Source organism: Plodia interpunctella, chromosome 5 (assembly GCF_027563975.2).
Source record: "Plodia interpunctella isolate USDA-ARS_2022_Savannah chromosome 5, ilPloInte3.2, whole genome shotgun sequence".
NCBI lineage: Eukaryota > Metazoa > Arthropoda > Insecta > Lepidoptera > Pyralidae > Plodia > Plodia interpunctella.
Window position 1 is genome coordinate 4,476,393 of NC_071298.1, and position 18,219 is coordinate 4,494,611.

At 34.7% G+C, this 18,219-nt stretch overlaps 2 protein-coding genes across 2 annotated transcripts in view; one reads left to right on the plus strand and one right to left on the minus strand.

The window, feature by feature from the left end:
- The window catches only part of Sulf1 (Sulfated), a 58,259-nt gene extending 41,786 nt beyond the window's left edge, over positions 1–16,473 (plus strand). The window contains exons 4-17 of the mRNA XM_053745111.2: positions 5,728–5,879; positions 6,438–6,607; positions 9,794–9,932; positions 10,659–10,846; positions 11,148–11,312; positions 11,888–12,065; positions 12,269–12,392; positions 12,652–12,797; positions 12,880–14,336; positions 14,410–14,524; positions 14,664–14,883; positions 15,031–15,162; positions 15,246–15,324; positions 15,507–16,473. Of these exons, the coding sequence (XP_053601086.1) occupies positions 5,728–5,879; positions 6,438–6,607; positions 9,794–9,932; positions 10,659–10,846; positions 11,148–11,312; positions 11,888–12,065; positions 12,269–12,392; positions 12,652–12,797; positions 12,880–14,336; positions 14,410–14,524; positions 14,664–14,883; positions 15,031–15,162; positions 15,246–15,324; positions 15,507–15,588 (3,347 nt within the window). The 3' untranslated portion in view covers positions 15,589–16,473. The remainder of the gene's footprint in view (positions 1–5,727; positions 5,880–6,437; positions 6,608–9,793; positions 9,933–10,658; positions 10,847–11,147; positions 11,313–11,887; positions 12,066–12,268; positions 12,393–12,651; positions 12,798–12,879; positions 14,337–14,409; positions 14,525–14,663; positions 14,884–15,030; positions 15,163–15,245; positions 15,325–15,506) is intronic.
- LOC128669892 (uncharacterized protein) lies at positions 16,470–17,937 on the minus strand. The gene is made up of 2 exons (XM_053745112.2): positions 17,746–17,937; positions 16,470–17,394 (listed from the first exon to the last, which is right to left on the minus strand). The coding sequence occupies exons 1-2, from the start codon at positions 17,794–17,796 to the stop codon at positions 16,531–16,533; spliced, it is 915 nt and encodes a 304-aa protein (XP_053601087.1). The 5' UTR covers positions 17,797–17,937; the 3' UTR covers positions 16,470–16,530.
- Positions 17,938–18,219: the final 282 nt, after the last annotated feature.

Sequence of the window (18,219 nt, forward strand, 5' to 3'; positions counted from 1 at the left end):
TAATTTATCTGGCTACTCTAATACTTATGTTTGTCTTCTGGTAATATAATTTTGCAAGTTTTTGTCCAAGTACTTCTCTGACAATAAGCGGAAAATAATATTATGTCATCTGTTTTGTGGAGCATAATCCACTCCCCTCGAGTTCGTTTAAATCGGCTCATGAAAACTGTCTGACGACAGTTTTCATGAGCCGATTTAAGCAACACATACATAATTTTTGCTTGCATAGTCTTTTTTGTGCTTGATAAGTTTCTTATACTTTTAACCCAAGTCCGCCCCCCTCCAATAGCGTAACGGACAGCCGGACAAATCGGACGGTACTTCCGCTCCAGCGCGCTCGAGACTTGCGTGGGCGCAGCACGTGGCGCCTCGCTGCCTACAGTCTCCACTGCCATTCATGCCGACCCATCAATGAAGTGTCACTGTGATTTTATCACAAAATTTATACGACACGCCAAAAAAGGAAATAGAGAAACCGCTTTACGTCGCTTTTGATGAGAAGAAAACTTAACCTTTGATTCCCTCATAAAATGACAAATTGTTCTTTTTAGAACGACGTTAGAAAGTAAAATGTGAATGTTATTTACTTATTATAGGTATTTTAGCTAATTAGTTGTACTTTTTGAAAAACTACTTGGGTATGTAATATTAACTAGATATTATAGCAGAAACAGGCGGTATTGAGCATTTTGAGCAACTTAAAACAATGGTGTAATAGGAATTCACAAGCTACCAGCTACAGCCGCGGTCACGAAATAATTAATACATATCCGATCGATATCGAACAAATTAAATTAACAACTCACACCTGCAGATAGCCTTTAAACGATTTGTGAATGCAAAATGCAATGAAAATTAAAATCTTCACTAGTAATAGAGCAAATAATAACTTTGCCAAGAAGTGTAACGTCAATTAAGTTTGAATATGGTTTATCTAGATTTGATTTGAACATTTTATCTTTCTGTCTGTATGTTTTTCGCGTATCACGCAAAAACTACTGGATGCGATTTGATATGGTTTTCGCAGCTGTATTGCGGATGGTGTAACTTAAAATGTGGTATAGATTTCATCGCAATGTTCAGAACCAGATGATATCAGATATATGTACACAATAATAACACCAAATAAACGCGGCCAAAAGCTAGTAGGTGTATATATATGTATATCTATATTTTTCCTGCTACACTAGAGTACCTATACATGTTGTGTACTTTTCTTTTTGATCCTTATTCCATTTAATTTGTGGCTGGGCCTGCTCGTACACCTGCGCCAGATAATTCACAGCGTCAAGGTTGTCTGACTGTAAGTATTTTTTTGTATTTCGGCTACGATGTAATCGCAGTTATTATAGAAATAACAAAAATTCCTTTTAGTCTCGGTTTCTATTTCTATTCTTCTTATGCTTCGTTTTCTTTAGTTATTTTCCGGGTCCTTTATGTTCATTACAAACCCTGCAACCGTGACTGAACAAATACGTTCCTAAAACGTTGAAGTGAGTCGCATAATTATGAAACAATGGCACTCCTGTTGGAAGTGAGCGCAGCCTCGGGCCGCGTGTTCCGAATGGTGGAATTGTGTCACGCGCGGCGGGTTACGCCGAATTCGACACGACACGAGTGTTTCATCTCGCTTTCTCGTGCCAATTAATTATTAAACATGTTTAAGTAATTTTGTAAATAATATAAATAAATAATAAATAAAGTAAATGTGTTATTGAAATAATGTTATACCTAAAGACTTTTTTTATGAGCTCAATGTAATCTTTAATGAAAATAAAGTTGCTGAATTTAGAATTGGATAGGTGGGCACGAATATCTTAGAAAACAAATTACTTACTAAATCCGTCAAGTACAATTTATAAATAAATTGTACTTGTTGTTTGTGACTTGAGTTGTTCTACTTAGATGGGATGAAAGAAAACATTTCTATTTGTACCGTAGTACCTACATGTAATATGTTTAACAAAGATGGAATATTCTAAAATAGGTCTTTTGCAGAAAAGGTAAGAAAAAATGTTGGTCTAAAAATAAAACCTCGATTAGATAAATACCGTGGTGTTCTAAAATGGTAACGGTGGCGTGCGCGCTATCTTAAAGACTTTCTATTATTTTCCTTTGCCGTGAATAGCTTGAATCCAGATAAGAGCCATTTCGATTCGACGTGACTTTAGCTGTAAAATGTATTTTCTTTCACTTATTTGGATGCTTAATGTGAAATAAGTAAGTAAACTATAGTTATGCTATTACTTCTGTGGAGCCTAGCTCAATGGGATTTTATTTTCATGCTACTTCTTCAGAAATCTTTTAAATGTTAATTGCTTTGTTAAATTGGTCATATCTTATGTGAATCTTATCTTATATTAGTTACTATCGAAGAAAATAAGTTACATAAATGCAAAACCATGTAGGTAAGGCTTGTCTTCCATAAGGACCTAGTTACACGTTTAGTAGAATGTGTGTTTAAAAGTAATAAATGTATTTAACAATAATAAATGTACCTAACATTTGTTATTCTGAAACACACATACTAATCATGCTCTATGTCAGAATATTATCTAAAACAGTAAATTGTCTAACGTCTAAAGAGGTAACAAATACCTCTACCTAACAAATAATAAATCTCAATAAGGATTTACTATTTCTATGTTTGGAATACATAAATAGTTACGCGGTAACATAAACGCTGGGAATAGTGATTCCCAGCGTTTAAGTTACCAGCGTCTAAGTTTAGTGATATGAAATTGGAACCACTAACCGCGGCAAATATTCGACGACTGTCACTGTCACCTGCATAAGGAGATTAAGGTCTGACAAAATGAAATTCCGGCGCGAGGCGCGGTTGACGTGACGGCCGCACTTTGCCGCCGTGACCCGGCGACACTAATGAAACGTGATAAATACCCGAATAACGGTCACGTGACAAATAGCTACCCTCAATATTGACGTGATTGACGTCCACAAATTTACTTATCAATTTAAAGTTTAATGAGGATGTTTGGTTTAGAAATATTGCGTTACGAGTGAGTTTGTGATACGCTTTATTCTAAAACTAATTACTTCACTCTACTTAGGTACTCTTTTTTTTATTCTATAGACAGAAACGTATTTCGATTGAGTATGACGATTCTATAGACAGGTACGGAGGGCTGAAACCAAATAAAGGGATAAGGCCCGGAAAAGGATACAGAGACAAATAGTTAACCACTACTTATTTATAAATAGAAATAAGTATGTAAGTTATGCAATCTAAGAGAAATATCCTTTCAATATGCAATCGTGCTAATTCTCTTGGCAAGTTGGTTCTACATAATTGCATATAATATTGGTAGATTAGCTAAGATATTATGCGGCTCGTCTTGAATGAATGTTGGTTGGGCTAATCCTCAGACGCCAAGCACAGGTTTCTGTCCTGAGCGGTTTATCCATAGTTACTCTTATACATTAAGTTCAATCACCTCTTTGGATGGCTCATTGCACATGTATTAGACTTCGAGCTTTGAGACGTAGCGCCGATACTACTTGACAGCTAGTCATGATAAGATACTGGCCTGAAATGAGAAAATGATATTAGTAGCATTCGGAATTTAAATTACAAGTCACCATGTACTATGGAACTAACTGTATTAGTATCAATGAAGTAGTAGGTACTTCGTACAAAATACTTACTAAATCCATGACTAATACTAATTTAAGTACTTCAATTTAAATGGCGCTTCAATTGATCAATTTTATTTATTGTATAATTTAGTACCTATTTTTCAGTTCTTGATTGAAGTCAAGCCATTCGCATTGATTCTAAGAAATGTGACGTAACTTGTTATCATTATAATGTTTTGTTTTTGATGTATGGATGGCTTAATGACCAATAGATCAACAAAAAGAAAAATATGCAACTAACCTATTACTTTTGATGTTAGTTCTAAATAATTTTGGTCTTAGTGCCACGTAAAGTCCCAGCTTCAAGTTTCCGTTGTACTGCACATTTTATAAGATTAATACAATTTATTTTTCCATACCTATTTCTTAATTAGATAGTATTTATTTGCATTTAAAAGAAATATAGAATAGAAAGTAAGAATTGTCGAAAATAAATTATTTAAATACAGGAAAATCTCTCCAAATGAAGGAAACTTGTAAAACGAATTTGTATTTCCCATGGCTGTTTTCAGTTTACGTTTCTGCCGGGCGTCTTGTTGTCTGCCGGAGGCATAATGACGTGGCATAGTAAAAAAGCATTAGCGATTTACCGTTTGCATATTTGTGGTTTCATAATGGGAAGTCTTTTTATATTTCAGACGGCCATAAGAAGTGTGGTGTACCTAGTGTACATGAAACGTATCCTCAATGATAATGTTTTAGGCCGTAAAGATATTATTTTACTTACAATACAGGTTTATAAGTAATTAAAATAGGTACTTTACTTACTGAACAATTCCGAAGGTATGGATGATTGTATTGTAAAATAGTAAATGATGTTCAGGTGCCAATAAATTTGAATATGGTGCATGAAAAAAGGAAATCCTATCCGTCATATTTTTTGTGTGATTGGAAGAGTGGAGAACTGTATAGTACTTAATAAGGTTTTTGCTGTGGGCGGAAAAATAGAAATTTCAACGTTCTCTCTCGTAACTTATGCCCTAACAATACGCTCCTAAGCAAAGTAATCAGCATCTGGTGCCACTTCATCGGTGCCGACTGCCGACAGACGCAGGCACGCCCCGCGTGAAAATTAAAAATGTCCCAGCGTTTTGCATAAATGACAGCGAAATTAAAATTTGAGAACTATTGTATAGCGGGAACAATGGGCTCACTACGTTTTCAACTTTATGGTGTCTGAACTTTTTAATTAGGTAAAAGTACTTAGATATATATGTACCTACCAATCAAGATACTTCTACAGTATAGCAGATTTAGATTGCGTTATCATTATTATTTCATGTGTTTTATGAAATTTCTTACCTATTTATAAAGAAAAAAGAAAGTCATAGATAAACAACACAAAAAAATTGTGCCGATCTAACTGTGCCTAAAATTATAAATTAAAATGCAATTCACCGGAAAAAATAATTAGGTATATTTGCAAATATAGGTCGCATACCTACGTACTTATTTGAATTCCCGTTTTACCTTTTTGACCGCGCTTATCTAATCAATCGGTCCACATTAGTGAAACTCTGACATGGGTCGCGATAGTTTGTCCTTCTCTGATTCAATTAATAGCCCATAGTCCAAAGTGGTTTGCGACGAAACTTTATTAATTTCACCGTGTCAGGTTTTACCATCTTTATCCATAAAATTATAAGCGTTATTCGTACACAAAACTAAATTAAATACAACTTTTTCTTCTTCTTTAAAACAAGAAAAAATGTAAGTAAGTAGTTATAATGGACTCATTTGACTGGATAAAATAAAATTCTATATAGGTATTGAATTTGTTGAAGAATATCTTTAATTTTATAAAATAACATACCTAATTTCAATTATAGGTGCAAAATTGCGTATGTATTTTGGTTCTATAGGTAATGTTAAAAAATAAATTACTTTTAAAAATACAGCAATGAAAAATCGGCCGCCATTGTTACGTTTTTGGTTTGATTTTCATAGATGGCAGACTTTACATAATTTTTTATTGTACAAATATTTATTTTTGTCACGTTTTGAATTTTTAGTTCTTCTAGTAATTTATTTTTATGAAATTAAAGTTATTCTAAAAATGATTTGTTTTAGGCTATTTCGGTAAATACTTGAACAAGTATAACGGTTCCTACATCCCACCCGGTTGGCGTGAGTGGGGTGGCCTCATCATGAATTCCAAGTATTACAACTACAGCATCAACATGAATGGGAAGAAGATAAAGCATGGTGACGACTACAACAGAGTAAGTAGTTAACATCACCTGGCATCACTCTTCAACATATTAATTACCTACAATCTGTCAAGAAAGTGAACTACATTTTTTTGCCATTGCAATACCATATAGTATGTACTTTTGTATCAACCATAGCTTTGACATTATTACGGTATTGGCTGGTATGAGAACTATGCGCAGGGTTAAAAGGAAGCATGGTTGAAGGCATAAATTCTGGCGTGTGTGTGGTTCTGCCCTATAACATGATCATCTCATTTCATATACTTCCGTGGATGGCATTTGCCTTGGCAGCTCGTATGGGACAATTAATAGTATTCCCAAGGAAGTATGAGGTCAGATAGGGTTGTAAACTCCGAGCCGAATGTACGCTGACACCGACCGAACGTATCGGAACCACGCGATTATGTTGAAAGCATGAAATCATTTAACACTCTGATAATGTTATTAAGCATTTTTTTTACCGCAACAGACACAGGCAATTAATCTTAAAACTTGATTGAATTAGAGGTTAAACATAAACCCGACATTTAAGTTTGACCTAAATTATTTAGGATCATTTTTTTCCAGGACTATTACCCGGATTTGATAGCGAACGATTCAATAGCATTCCTGCGGGCTTCCAAGCGGAGGTTTTCCAGAAAACCAGTGCTGCTCGTCATGTCCTTCCCCGCGCCGCACGGCCCCGAGGACTCCGCTCCACAGTACTCCCACCTGTTCTTCAACGTGACCACTCATCAGTAAGTACATCTGAGGCTCTATATCTCATATAGGCTCTAGATGTCGTGTTACGCTAACATCTATATAGGTACTTCACTAATGAATGTACAGGCTTCTAGACATGTAGGTATATTTCGCAGTCGTCTTAATTTTATACGAATACGCCAAACATATACGAATAAAAACGTTTTTGTTAAAATCCTTACAAGTTTAACGAAACGTTCTTTATATTTGAACAAAAACTGTAATTGCAGCTGCGGCATTTTCGCGAGCACCGCGGCCATCTTGCTCCTCTTTAAATATTTAAGGAGTTGACCGGGATTTTAGGGTCCTGCGCGAAGATTATGAAGCGTAGGGAATATTACAATTTATTTTATCGCCCATGAAAAAATAAATGAAATGAAAGAGAGCCAGGTCGTTAAATATCATGGATGTATGAGTTTATTTATTCCACTGTAACTCCTGTAGAAGACAAATAAATGAGTAATAAACTAAAGTGTTGTGAGATATATCTCATATCTTGTAATTCAGATTACCACGAATCACATAAAAGTTCAAATTATTTTATCATCGTAATTTGTACCTACACTTAGGTACCTACTAATAATGCAAATGTGCCTAACTCAAATGTACATTTAGGTATATAAATTAAATAAGAAAGAAATTATATTCAAAGACTTGAAGTATGGATAAACTACGGAACCATGCTACTTAGAAGTGAAAATCGCTCATCGGCATTAATTTTTTTGGGATCTCACTCCGAAGTTTTCATGTACACTTACAGCCAACCGAGGCGCCCTGAATAATTTTACCTCTCGGGGCCCGTGAGAGGCTGATTTATGTTTCATAAGAATGTTTAGACTCGTCGGCTGTTATATTCTGGTCTTGCTGGATTTCGGGGGCATCACACCCGTTTGTTTATTCAGTAGATGATATAGGCAAGAATAATGCAAGAACAATATTTTTGTATTGTAAATGTAGATAGGTTTACTGTAAGACAGTATACCATTTGTCTCCTGTCTGGGGAAACATCATTGCGCCGCGTATCCACTATTGATGCCTACTTAGGTAGATTATGATTATATATATTTTTTAATGCACTATTAGAGGGTTGGAAAACTCGTGCCAACAATTTGTTAATATTTTTCAACTTTGCAATGAGTGAATCACCGACTTATAAACTTGTACCCAAATGTTAGTTTTCTAAGAATCCTGCTCAATGTTCTCAACGTTCTGAAAATAAACTAATTATTTTCAGTAGACAGTATATTAACGAAAGTACGCATATGCATTTATGTAAAATAGTTTAACGTTTTCCTCGGTCATATTTCAGAGCCCATGTTTCTACTTTTTGTAAACGTAGGTACCTATATATAATGTGTAATCCCAGTATATAATTTAACCTTACTTCCCTATACCTAAACAATGTTTCTTTCAGCATCTTTTCTCAGCAGCTGTTGTTCCGATGCTAGTAGTTTGTATCTTTGAGAATCATAATAAAGAATGAATATTTACGAAATTTCGTCGTGAAATTGTTAATTATTTCTGAATAAACTCTTGATTTAAATCAGGAAAATTCTCAACGTCAGCGTATGTTAAAGCGCTACTTCTGCATTTTTTTATTAGCGAAGGCTGCAGTTTGTGCTTCTAATTGACGTTCTAATTTGTGTTAGGTTTCTTGTGGCAGGTTAGCTTTCAAATAAGAAAATAACAGTTTTCATGTTACTATTTATCTCGTTTTGCGTTTAGCCCGTAGCCCGGTTTAAGTTTACTCACACTACTGAGGTATTATTTAATCTGTGCTCACACACAGATTTCGGGACACATCTAAATGTATCTTTTTCGAATAGCCAATTAATACTCTTAAAACTCTCAACTTGCGAATTATTTATGTGTAGTTGCAAACTTCCGAGTATTTATCATTGTCTTAAAAAACGTTTTAAAAAGAAAAACTGATACAAAAGGGCCGCCTTACGTTATTAAGAAAGATAACATTAATATATTTTGCTTGTGGTGGGCCAGGGAGCGACTGGCCGGCGCCGGAGATCGAACCTGCGACCGTGGTTTTAATATTCCGTACTGTGTGGTCGGAAACCTGTCCATGGACAGTCGGTATACGTTGCCGATAGAGCATGCAGTTTATTGGCAGGTACACAAGTATGGATTTATATCCTATCTTGAAATGCAAAGAATATAACAGCTTCATTAGGTACAAACCCGATCACAGGATATATTATAGGTTAGAGATAAGGTGCACCTTAGTATTAAACAGTTTTTAAAAAATACGACTCAGCATCATCAAGGAAAGCTAATCCTACTAATATTATCCTACTAATTGCGAAAGTTTGTGGGACATGTTCGTTACTCTTTCACGCAAAATCTGCTGGACGGGTTGTTATGAAAGGTACATGGGTAGAATACAACCTGGAATACCACATAGGTGCAGTGCAATGCAATTTTATCTAAATCTATTCGGGCAGACAATATTGATTGGTGCAACTTAGGTAAGGTTATCTCACTAAGGAAATATATATGCAGTTACTTTTTTGTTAGTTCCTTAAAAATAGTACCTAAGCGTTAAAATACTTATTATGTACCTATAATGTCTAGTACCTATAGGTACTTACATTGCAAAAAGAATATTTAACCAAACACTACCGTACCAAGAAACACGTATAAAGGAATTCCTCGGTCTCCTTTCAGTTCCGGCAGTTTGGAGGGTCGTAAACATTTATTTAAAGTGTGTTGCCGTGGCCGCAGCCGGGTGGCATGTTTGCTTGTCTCCTGTCCTTATTTATCCTGTGGCGGCCCTTAAATAAAGACCTGTCATAACGATATTATGAACGCGAAAGTTTGTGAGAATGTTTAGATGGACGTGTATTTTATATCCTGTTTACACACTTTTAGAATTCGATGAAATTTTAAACTTGGATAAGGTAAAACCTAGCACATCCAGGGGTACTTTTTATCTCGAAAGATTTCGGGGTGTTTTTTAACACTCTACAGCTCATACTAAAGCTTGTGTCACGAGTCAAGCTATTGCTAGGATTGAAACTGTTATATCTAGATTTAGATCCTGGGCGTTACACCCTTGGCGCGTATTCAACCGGCAGAACACTCTGATGAAAGAAAGAGCATTGAACATTAGTTGCTAGTTATCGCCATATTTTAAAATAATTATACTTTATTGTTATACACGTTTACAGTACTCCAACATACGACATGGCGCCGAACCCTGACAAGCAGTGGATCCTGCGAGTGACAGAGAAGATGAAGCCCATACACCGACAGTTCACAGATCTGTTGATGACCAAACGGCTGCAGACGTTGCAAAGCGTTGATATGGTAAGTAATATCATCCTCATGTTTCGTCCACATTTTTCCAAATCCTACCTACCTAACATGTCCTCTTTTTGTTGAAGAACATATCAAAAGTGACGTCTAAATGTTCGGAAATGCCTAAATAGGTACTAAAAGTAGCCATTATATAACTTGACCAAAAATTAAAACCAAAAGTAAAAGCAATGAATTTATTGGAAACGAAGTTCATATATATTTTTCATTCCATTCAAATGCAAACGTGGAATATTGAATGGGCAATCCGGAAATACGGCCGTGATGGAGATTTATCTGTCACTGGAAGCGAGTGGCCAATATTTCAGCGAGCTAAAGTGAGCATTTAGCGGGAAAAATGAGCAAATCCTAGGATTACATAAATCGGAAATGTGTGCTATTTCCGATACTCAATATTCCTAAATTAGGTGTATCTATAGTTTATTATTATCATTATGGCGTGTTATTCCGCCCTAGAATAGGACCACTTCATATCCTCCCGTGGATGTCGTATGAGACAACTAAGGGAAACATAGCATTCCCAAGTAGGGTTAAAGTTAAGCAGGTAGCCGGTTAATTTCTTTTACATATTTTGCTGCATTTCTTTTTCGTTGTCCACGATATATTTCGAATATTAATAAGCTCGCCACTGTCCATATATTGTTGTTGTATTCTTTGTTTTTATGGCCAACAAAGATATTTCGTATCGTATTGTAATATTCATTTTTAATTTTTTAGGCTGTCGAAAGGGTCTATCAAGAACTGAAGGCCCTAGGCGAGCTGGACAACACGTACTTAGTGTACACGTCAGACCACGGTTACCACCTCGGGCAGTTCGGCTTGGTAAAGGGCAAGAGCTTTCCCTTCGAGTTCGATATACGAGTGCCTTTTCTTGTGAGAGGGCCCGGCGTTGAGCCTGGCACTGTGTAAGTAACATTCATGTATTTTTAAATTGTTGTTATTAAGTAATATGCATTTTAAATAATTTTGAAAAATTAAAAATTGTACATGAATATTTTGTAATTATGCCTATCTTTTGTTTAATGATATTTTAGATGTGCTAATACTTGTATTTATCAGATTTTTAGGGTCCCGTAGTCCTACAGATAAGGAACCCTTATAGTTTCTTCATGTCCGTCCGTCCTCGGTCTAGCTCAAAATCTATTAGTAAGTACCATAATTATGTAATTTGGTATAGGTATACACATTTCTATCTGTTTATTTTAGAGTGGACGACATCGTTCTAAACATCGATCTAGCACCAACATTCTTGGACATGGGTGGCGTGGACCCGCCAGCTCACATGGACGGGAGGTCGTTATTGCCGCTGTTACAGCCGAGGAGGAGACGACAGGCTGCGATGCATTGGCCTGACACCTTCCTTGTTGAGAGGTACGTATCATGTGTACGTATAGTCAAGCTGCAACCACGGCGACTGCAAGGTCGTTGACACGTAACGTTAAGTAAAAGAAGGTTCGTGTAAGTCCCATGTATATGTAGTTACAGTACCTGTTTCAATACTTCAATTAAAATGTAGGTATCTCATAAGTTTGACATGTGTTTTGGATAACATTTTGAATGTATTTTGTCAAATTAAAAAAAATCTACTGACTATGGAACTGTACTGATACAGTATCACGTCTCTATACGATCTTACGGGGTAAACAGATCCAAGAGTTGCGAAACTGAAGGCCAAGTTTAACCGTATAATGGGCTTATTGGTGAAGTAGAGATTATATAGTGACAGATTTCTAGCCCATGGCCTCTTAGTAGAATCTCGAGTACTTTCTCTTGTTTGACCAGATTAGACGAAGAATGGTTCTCGAAGTTTGGAACATAATATAGTTCTAAGACACTTGAAAAGCTAGTTAGCTATTTCATAATCATCACCTTATAAATATGTATTTGGCTTTGGCAAATAAAAAACATAATATTTTGTCGAAGTCAGTATAATTCTTGCATTTTAGTTCCGGCCGCCGCGACAATCACATGGCAAGCGCGAAGTACAGTCGCGAGATGAATGAGAGAGCGAGCACGCAGACCCCACACGACTCCTCGTCAGAAAGTTCTGACTTCGAAGAGGATTCCGATGATGACGACTTTTTGGAACTTGAAGACGAAGATGAAGACTTTTTAGAGCTCAATGTGAGTTTTTTCAAAAGTGCTTCTTATATTTTTATCAAGACCATCATCATGCCAAATGAACAGCTAAGTAGGTAACAAGAAGTTACGATGTATCATATTGAAGTAACTATTTATGTGTTGTCCATCAATCTGTCCGATAACTCGTGTGTGGAGATTTCCGTTGTCCTGTTGTTATTAAAATGTCTATTATTTTAATTTTATAGGAGAGTACAGATAATGGGGCAAGTGATTCGAAAAAAATCTCAGAGCCGATTTTGAATAATGAGAGTCATAACCCAATTTTGGAGGCGAGCCTTGAAAAAGCCCTGGAAATGGAAGTTTTCGATGGTACGTAGACGAACTAAACTTTATTATCAAACTTGTTATTATCGTAATTCTAATATTATAAATGCGAAACTGTAGTAACAAGTATTCTAATGCTTGTTATTCAATCAGGCTAAATAAAGGTAAGAATTTCGATGAAATTTGGTACACAGGTAGAATGTAATTTGCAATAGAACTTGGCGTACGTTTTATCCCGAAATGTGGGAGCGGAGCTCCGGGGGCAGCTAGTAATGGCTAAAGGTGACTGATTTTAATATTTCAGAGAATACAGATTTTGTTAATGGCAAAGCAGCTCGCTTAGCGGTGGAATGTTCTAAAGCTGAGTTACGTACTCCATGTTCGGCTGGAAGGAAGTGGAAATGTGTTTTAGTCAATGGCCGATGGAGACGACATAAGTGCAAATATGAGGTAAGTAAAATTATTTAATACAATAACTAAACACAAATAGTTATATAAAGAGTTAATGAATGACACATATCTTAATTTACAGACTGAAATAAGTACACCACCACCCAAAATGAGCACTAAGAAGTGTGCCTGTTTCACACCTAGTGGACTCGTTTACACTAGACTTGAAACCGATGGGACAATAGCAAGACGACCAATATACTACAACAAAGAAAATAATACAAGGACCCGTAGATCTGTGGATAACGATGTTTATGAACCGAATACAGTAGAAAGCATTCTTGAAGAAAACCCAAGCATAGGACATTTGAGTTTTAAAAATGAACCAATTGATGAACTGCAAAATAAAGAAATTAAAGAAAAGATAGATGAACTAATCAAAGAAACTGAAGCCTTTTTAGAAGCTTACGAACGTACCAAAGATAATATAGACCATAAGAGGATTAAGAGGAGAGCTCAAAATTTAAATCATAGTAAAAATAAACATAAAAATGATGCTATTTTAAACAATAACGAATCGTCTTTAGAATGCAAAATAGAAAAAGATGGCACTGTTAATTGTTCTCAAGTAATTTACAATGATTTAAAGGCATGGATTACGAATAGAATGAGCATCGAAGATCAAATCAGGCAGTTACGTACAAAGCTAGAGGATTTAAAAGAAATAAAAAAGCACTTGAAATCCACAAAACCACTTGTAGTTGACCAACACACAGTGCATCCCAATTTGACAATTATTCATATACAAAACAAGAATATAACGAATGAACAAAATGGTTCTCAACATGAGCACATAAGAAAAGGAAGATTACATAGAACCCGAACTAAGCATAGAAATAATACGCTGTTTGATAAGAAATATCGACAATCGAATGAATACGTCATGCCCACAGCTATTAATGCAAACACCAAAGATGATATATTTGACGTACAGATGAAAAATGAAAGTTCAACATCAACTACCATTTTACCATTTACGGAGGTAATAGCTACAAAGCAAACTGAGATAGAAATATCCAACGCTCCCACATCTACCATCGTAATAGACACAAAATATTTCGAAGTTGAGTTGGAGAATGATAAAAGTACTGTACCTCCTATTGTTGAAATTAGTTCGACTGAAACTGAAAAACAACATTATGATGAAACAAATACAACACGTATAACACCAGATAAAAATGTTACTGATCCAAGTGCAGTCGTTAACTTTTCTGAACAAGCACAATATTTTAGTTCAGAAATTGATAAGGTATTAGCCACAGAACATTCTTTACCAACCAATAAACCAGAAACATTCACTACGACAGATTCAAGAACTACTCCAACAATGGAATTAACATCATCTCAAATTACTACTGCATCAACGAATTTAGGTCCGGCAAGACTGGATGCATCAGAATACGAACAGAGGAATCCAAACAAAGGGATGTCACGAATAAAAGGAATTTTAGATAAAGGGACTGATAACTTTCCAAGAAGATTGCATCCACTATACATTGAAAACGAAGATAAACATGTATGTTATTGTGAAGAGAGTCGGTCAGTATTATAAATAAATAATTAAATGTTAAATTAGTTAACATTGATTTATAATGTAGATGTTCTTTTTTAGAAAATCTAAGGGACAAGGCCATAATTATTGGGAAGCAGCGCAAAGAGCCAGAGAATTACGTAAAAAGCTAAAAGCTGAAAGACTAAGGAAGAAGTTGAGAAAAGCAAAGAAAAAGGTAATTTACTCTTTTCTGATAGTGTCAGATAGTTTGTTTTATACTTTAATGTTGCGCCGCTTTCCGAAGCTGAATTGAAGAACTTCGGAAGGCGGCCGTAGACTTAGCTTTAAGGTTTAATTAATTTGAATTATTTCAGGCCGAATTAGAACGACTATGCGAATCAGAGCGCATGAATTGTTTCCGCCACGATAACGAACATTGGCGCACCGCACCTCTCTGGACAGCCGGCCCATTCTGCTTCTGCATGAGCGCCTCTAACAACACATACAATTGCGTCAGGACCATCAACGCTACACACAACCTTTTGTACTGCGAGTTTGTCACTGGTCTCATCACCTATTACAACTTACGCATAGGTTGGGTCACTTTTTATTATTAATTTTTCTTGTATAACATTTTTTATACATGTCGGGGCAGATAAAATTAACCAACCAAATATTTGTTCGACTTAAAACGACGAAATTGCTTTCGACTTAATACTACTTTTACTTTTGTTTTTTCAGATCCCTTTGAAACTCAAAATAGAGTCAAGTATTTGACAACAGCAGAAAGAGAATATTTCCACAACCAACTACAGCAATTGCTCAGTTGTCGTGGACCATCTTGTCGCCGATTTGCGCATTCTAATCTTGCAGGTGCTGATTTCTATTTTTCTTTAGTATTTACAAGTTAGACAGTATTTTAGTTTTATTTACTCATATTTTCTGTATTATTTCAGGGAGCAGTGAAGAAACCATTAGTAGAAGGTTTGCGGAAGACCAAATATATAGGGGCGATTTATATGGGTACAATGAAAGGTAGGTTACATACGGAAGAAATATTTTGTTAAACTAGCCAGTCCATTTTAATAATTTGCAAACCAAATTTTTATAATCATTAATTGAAATATTTCGGAAAACATTTTTTTTTAACTTTAAAATAATATTTTTCTTTTTCTTATATTTATTTTAATAAATTATTTCATTTAATTTGTTTACAGGGTAGGGAGATGGAACAGCTACGGACGCCGATACGCGAGAGCAAGGGAGCTACACCGACGGCGACACATGATGGCATTCTAGTCAAATTTGTGAGTAGCTGTTGAACAAATGTATTCGAAGGCAGCTCAAGATTGCATTATTTGGAGATTTGAGTGGTATACATGATTAGTAGACAGGACGGGATACGCTGAGTAGTGTAAAATAATTTTAAATATGCATCGAACTGTAGGGCTTCCCGTTTCAAAGCTAAATAAATACTTATGTACTGTACACGTTAGAGTATTGAGATAAGGATTATCTTCATATTGTTCTTATATTTCGAAAATCTATATGTCTTGTAACTATTTATTTATGTATTTTACTATAATATCACTGCCGTAAGCATAAAGCTTTATAATATTTATCAACAGTTCAGTTAAGAAATGTTATTGAAACTTTTTGTATGTAACTATGTAAAATGTACATGTACTGTACATGTGTATGAAGTATTTTTTTTCTTTTTCTGTCCCAGTTACTACGAAACTTCCTAATTCTAAATATTTGTGTATTATGCTACTTGTAAAAACAGTCTAGCTTTAATTTTTTTTAATTAAAGAATCATGTATAAAGTCTCATAGAGTGTATCCCTTGGAGTTTAATGTTGAAGAATGTAATGTATATTTAACTTAGCCAGAGAAAAAAATATTATCTACTTAATTAGGGTTCATTTGACTGATCACTCCATTATTCCAAAGATTAAGTTATGATTTACTTACATCAATGTATTCTAAAAAATCTTTTTTTAATTCAACTGAAAAAAGAGCATCTGCACTTTTAAAGCATATTTTTTTTTATTATCTGGCTAGGTTAAAAAGTAATCAATAGCATACTATTTATCTTGTAGAAGTTATAAAAGTGATATTAAACTGTTGCCATTGTGATGATGAATATGTGTACTGGTTGTAATAATAAAATTATTCAAATATGTTTATTTATTTTTATTAAAAAAAAAATATGTTTTCACTGTACCTATCAACACTATATCTAAATGTCTAGTATGTTATCCAAATCATTGTCATTACATAATGAAAACAATTTCTGTGTTGGATTTTTAGCAATGGTTTTTCTGATTGACAATGAATTAAATTGATGATTATTTTTTGACTGTATAATATTATTGTTTCTAGAAGGATTGTTCATAGATAAATTTATTTGTGAATCATTTGTTTCCTTATCAGTAAGTTCACTGTTAAAAAGCACATTATTTGAAATTACTAAATTTTTTCTTTCCATATCCGCACTGGCTCCCCCCTCATCAACATTTTTTGCATCATCAATGTAGTTAGCCCATTTAGAAATTTTGCTACATGAAGGTGGAATAAATGTTTTTCTTACCATTTGTTTACTAGTGGAGGTTATCCCCAATTGCAATTTATTACTGATATCTGAAGTATCATTGGGCTGATATTCTATAATTGTGTCTTCAATTGATTCTCTTTGTAATACATCTTCCTGGTCTTTGAATTTATATGAAGATCTACTTTTATTTCTAGTAAACTTACGTTGCTTTGATCGCATTTCTAAAACTACTTCTGTATTATTAAAATACATATTATTGTTAGATTCACATGTGTCAATTTCGGTTTTATCAAGATATTCCATCCATTTGCTTTCTTTTTTCGAATTTACAACATCATCATTTTGGTTAATATTTTTGACTTCTTCACAATTTTCATCATCAGAAGCCAGTGAGTTGTCTAAGTCGTCGATGTTTCCTCTAATCCCATTGAGTTTCTGGACATGAAGTCTGCATTCCTTGCCAGACCCAAGTCCATAGTGTCGTTTGATCGACTGCTTTTCACCACACAATTTACACTCGTACTTGTTTGATTTTTTCACTTGATGTACCTAATAAAATTAAATACCCATGAATTACTGTTAATTATTAGGTAAATACATAGATAATTCTCAGTAATTCTGTGAATTGAGCGGCCGCCTACAACTTCTAAAAAAATTGCGCTAAAAAAGGTTTTTTACTAATTAAATACTATACGTACATAGTTACTTGTATTTACTATAATTATTTATTTTTTTGCTGAGATAAAAAATTATTATTATTGGAACGGTTTAGAACTGCGTCGTTCAATTAATATTTATTTTACAATTTAAGCAAGAACTTTTAGTTAAATGATAGCAAATCTTTACCAGTTAGCTATCAACTTTTGTTCGTATTATTTACTGTGGTAAAAATTTACTTACCTGAAAAATAGAACATTTGTAACATCTTAAAACTTGGAATGTTTGAGGCATTTGGTTATTTACTTTATTGAAATTAAAATAAACATTAAAAATATTGAGTAGATCTTGTGTGTAAGCACAGAGTACTTACTTTCTATTTATAATGAAATGTGTAAGTAAAATTAAAAGGCCGGGCAAAGATTGATTGATTTGATTGGGTAAAGAATCTTTGTCAATTTTTTGACAATGACGTGACGCCGCTGGCTGGCAGTCGCATTGTCAATCACATCGAGCGAGATAAGTATTTTGTTAATTTTTTTAAATAGGTACATACCTATCCAATGAGAAAAATAATTTCTCCGTCCATCCTGCGGTCTTTAGAATGGTACCATACAATGGACTATTACTGCACATTTATCCCGCCAGAGTACAACACTGTATGTTAGGTACATAAAAGCTTTGCCGCTTTTTGCTATGTCGATTAAAAAAACGTTT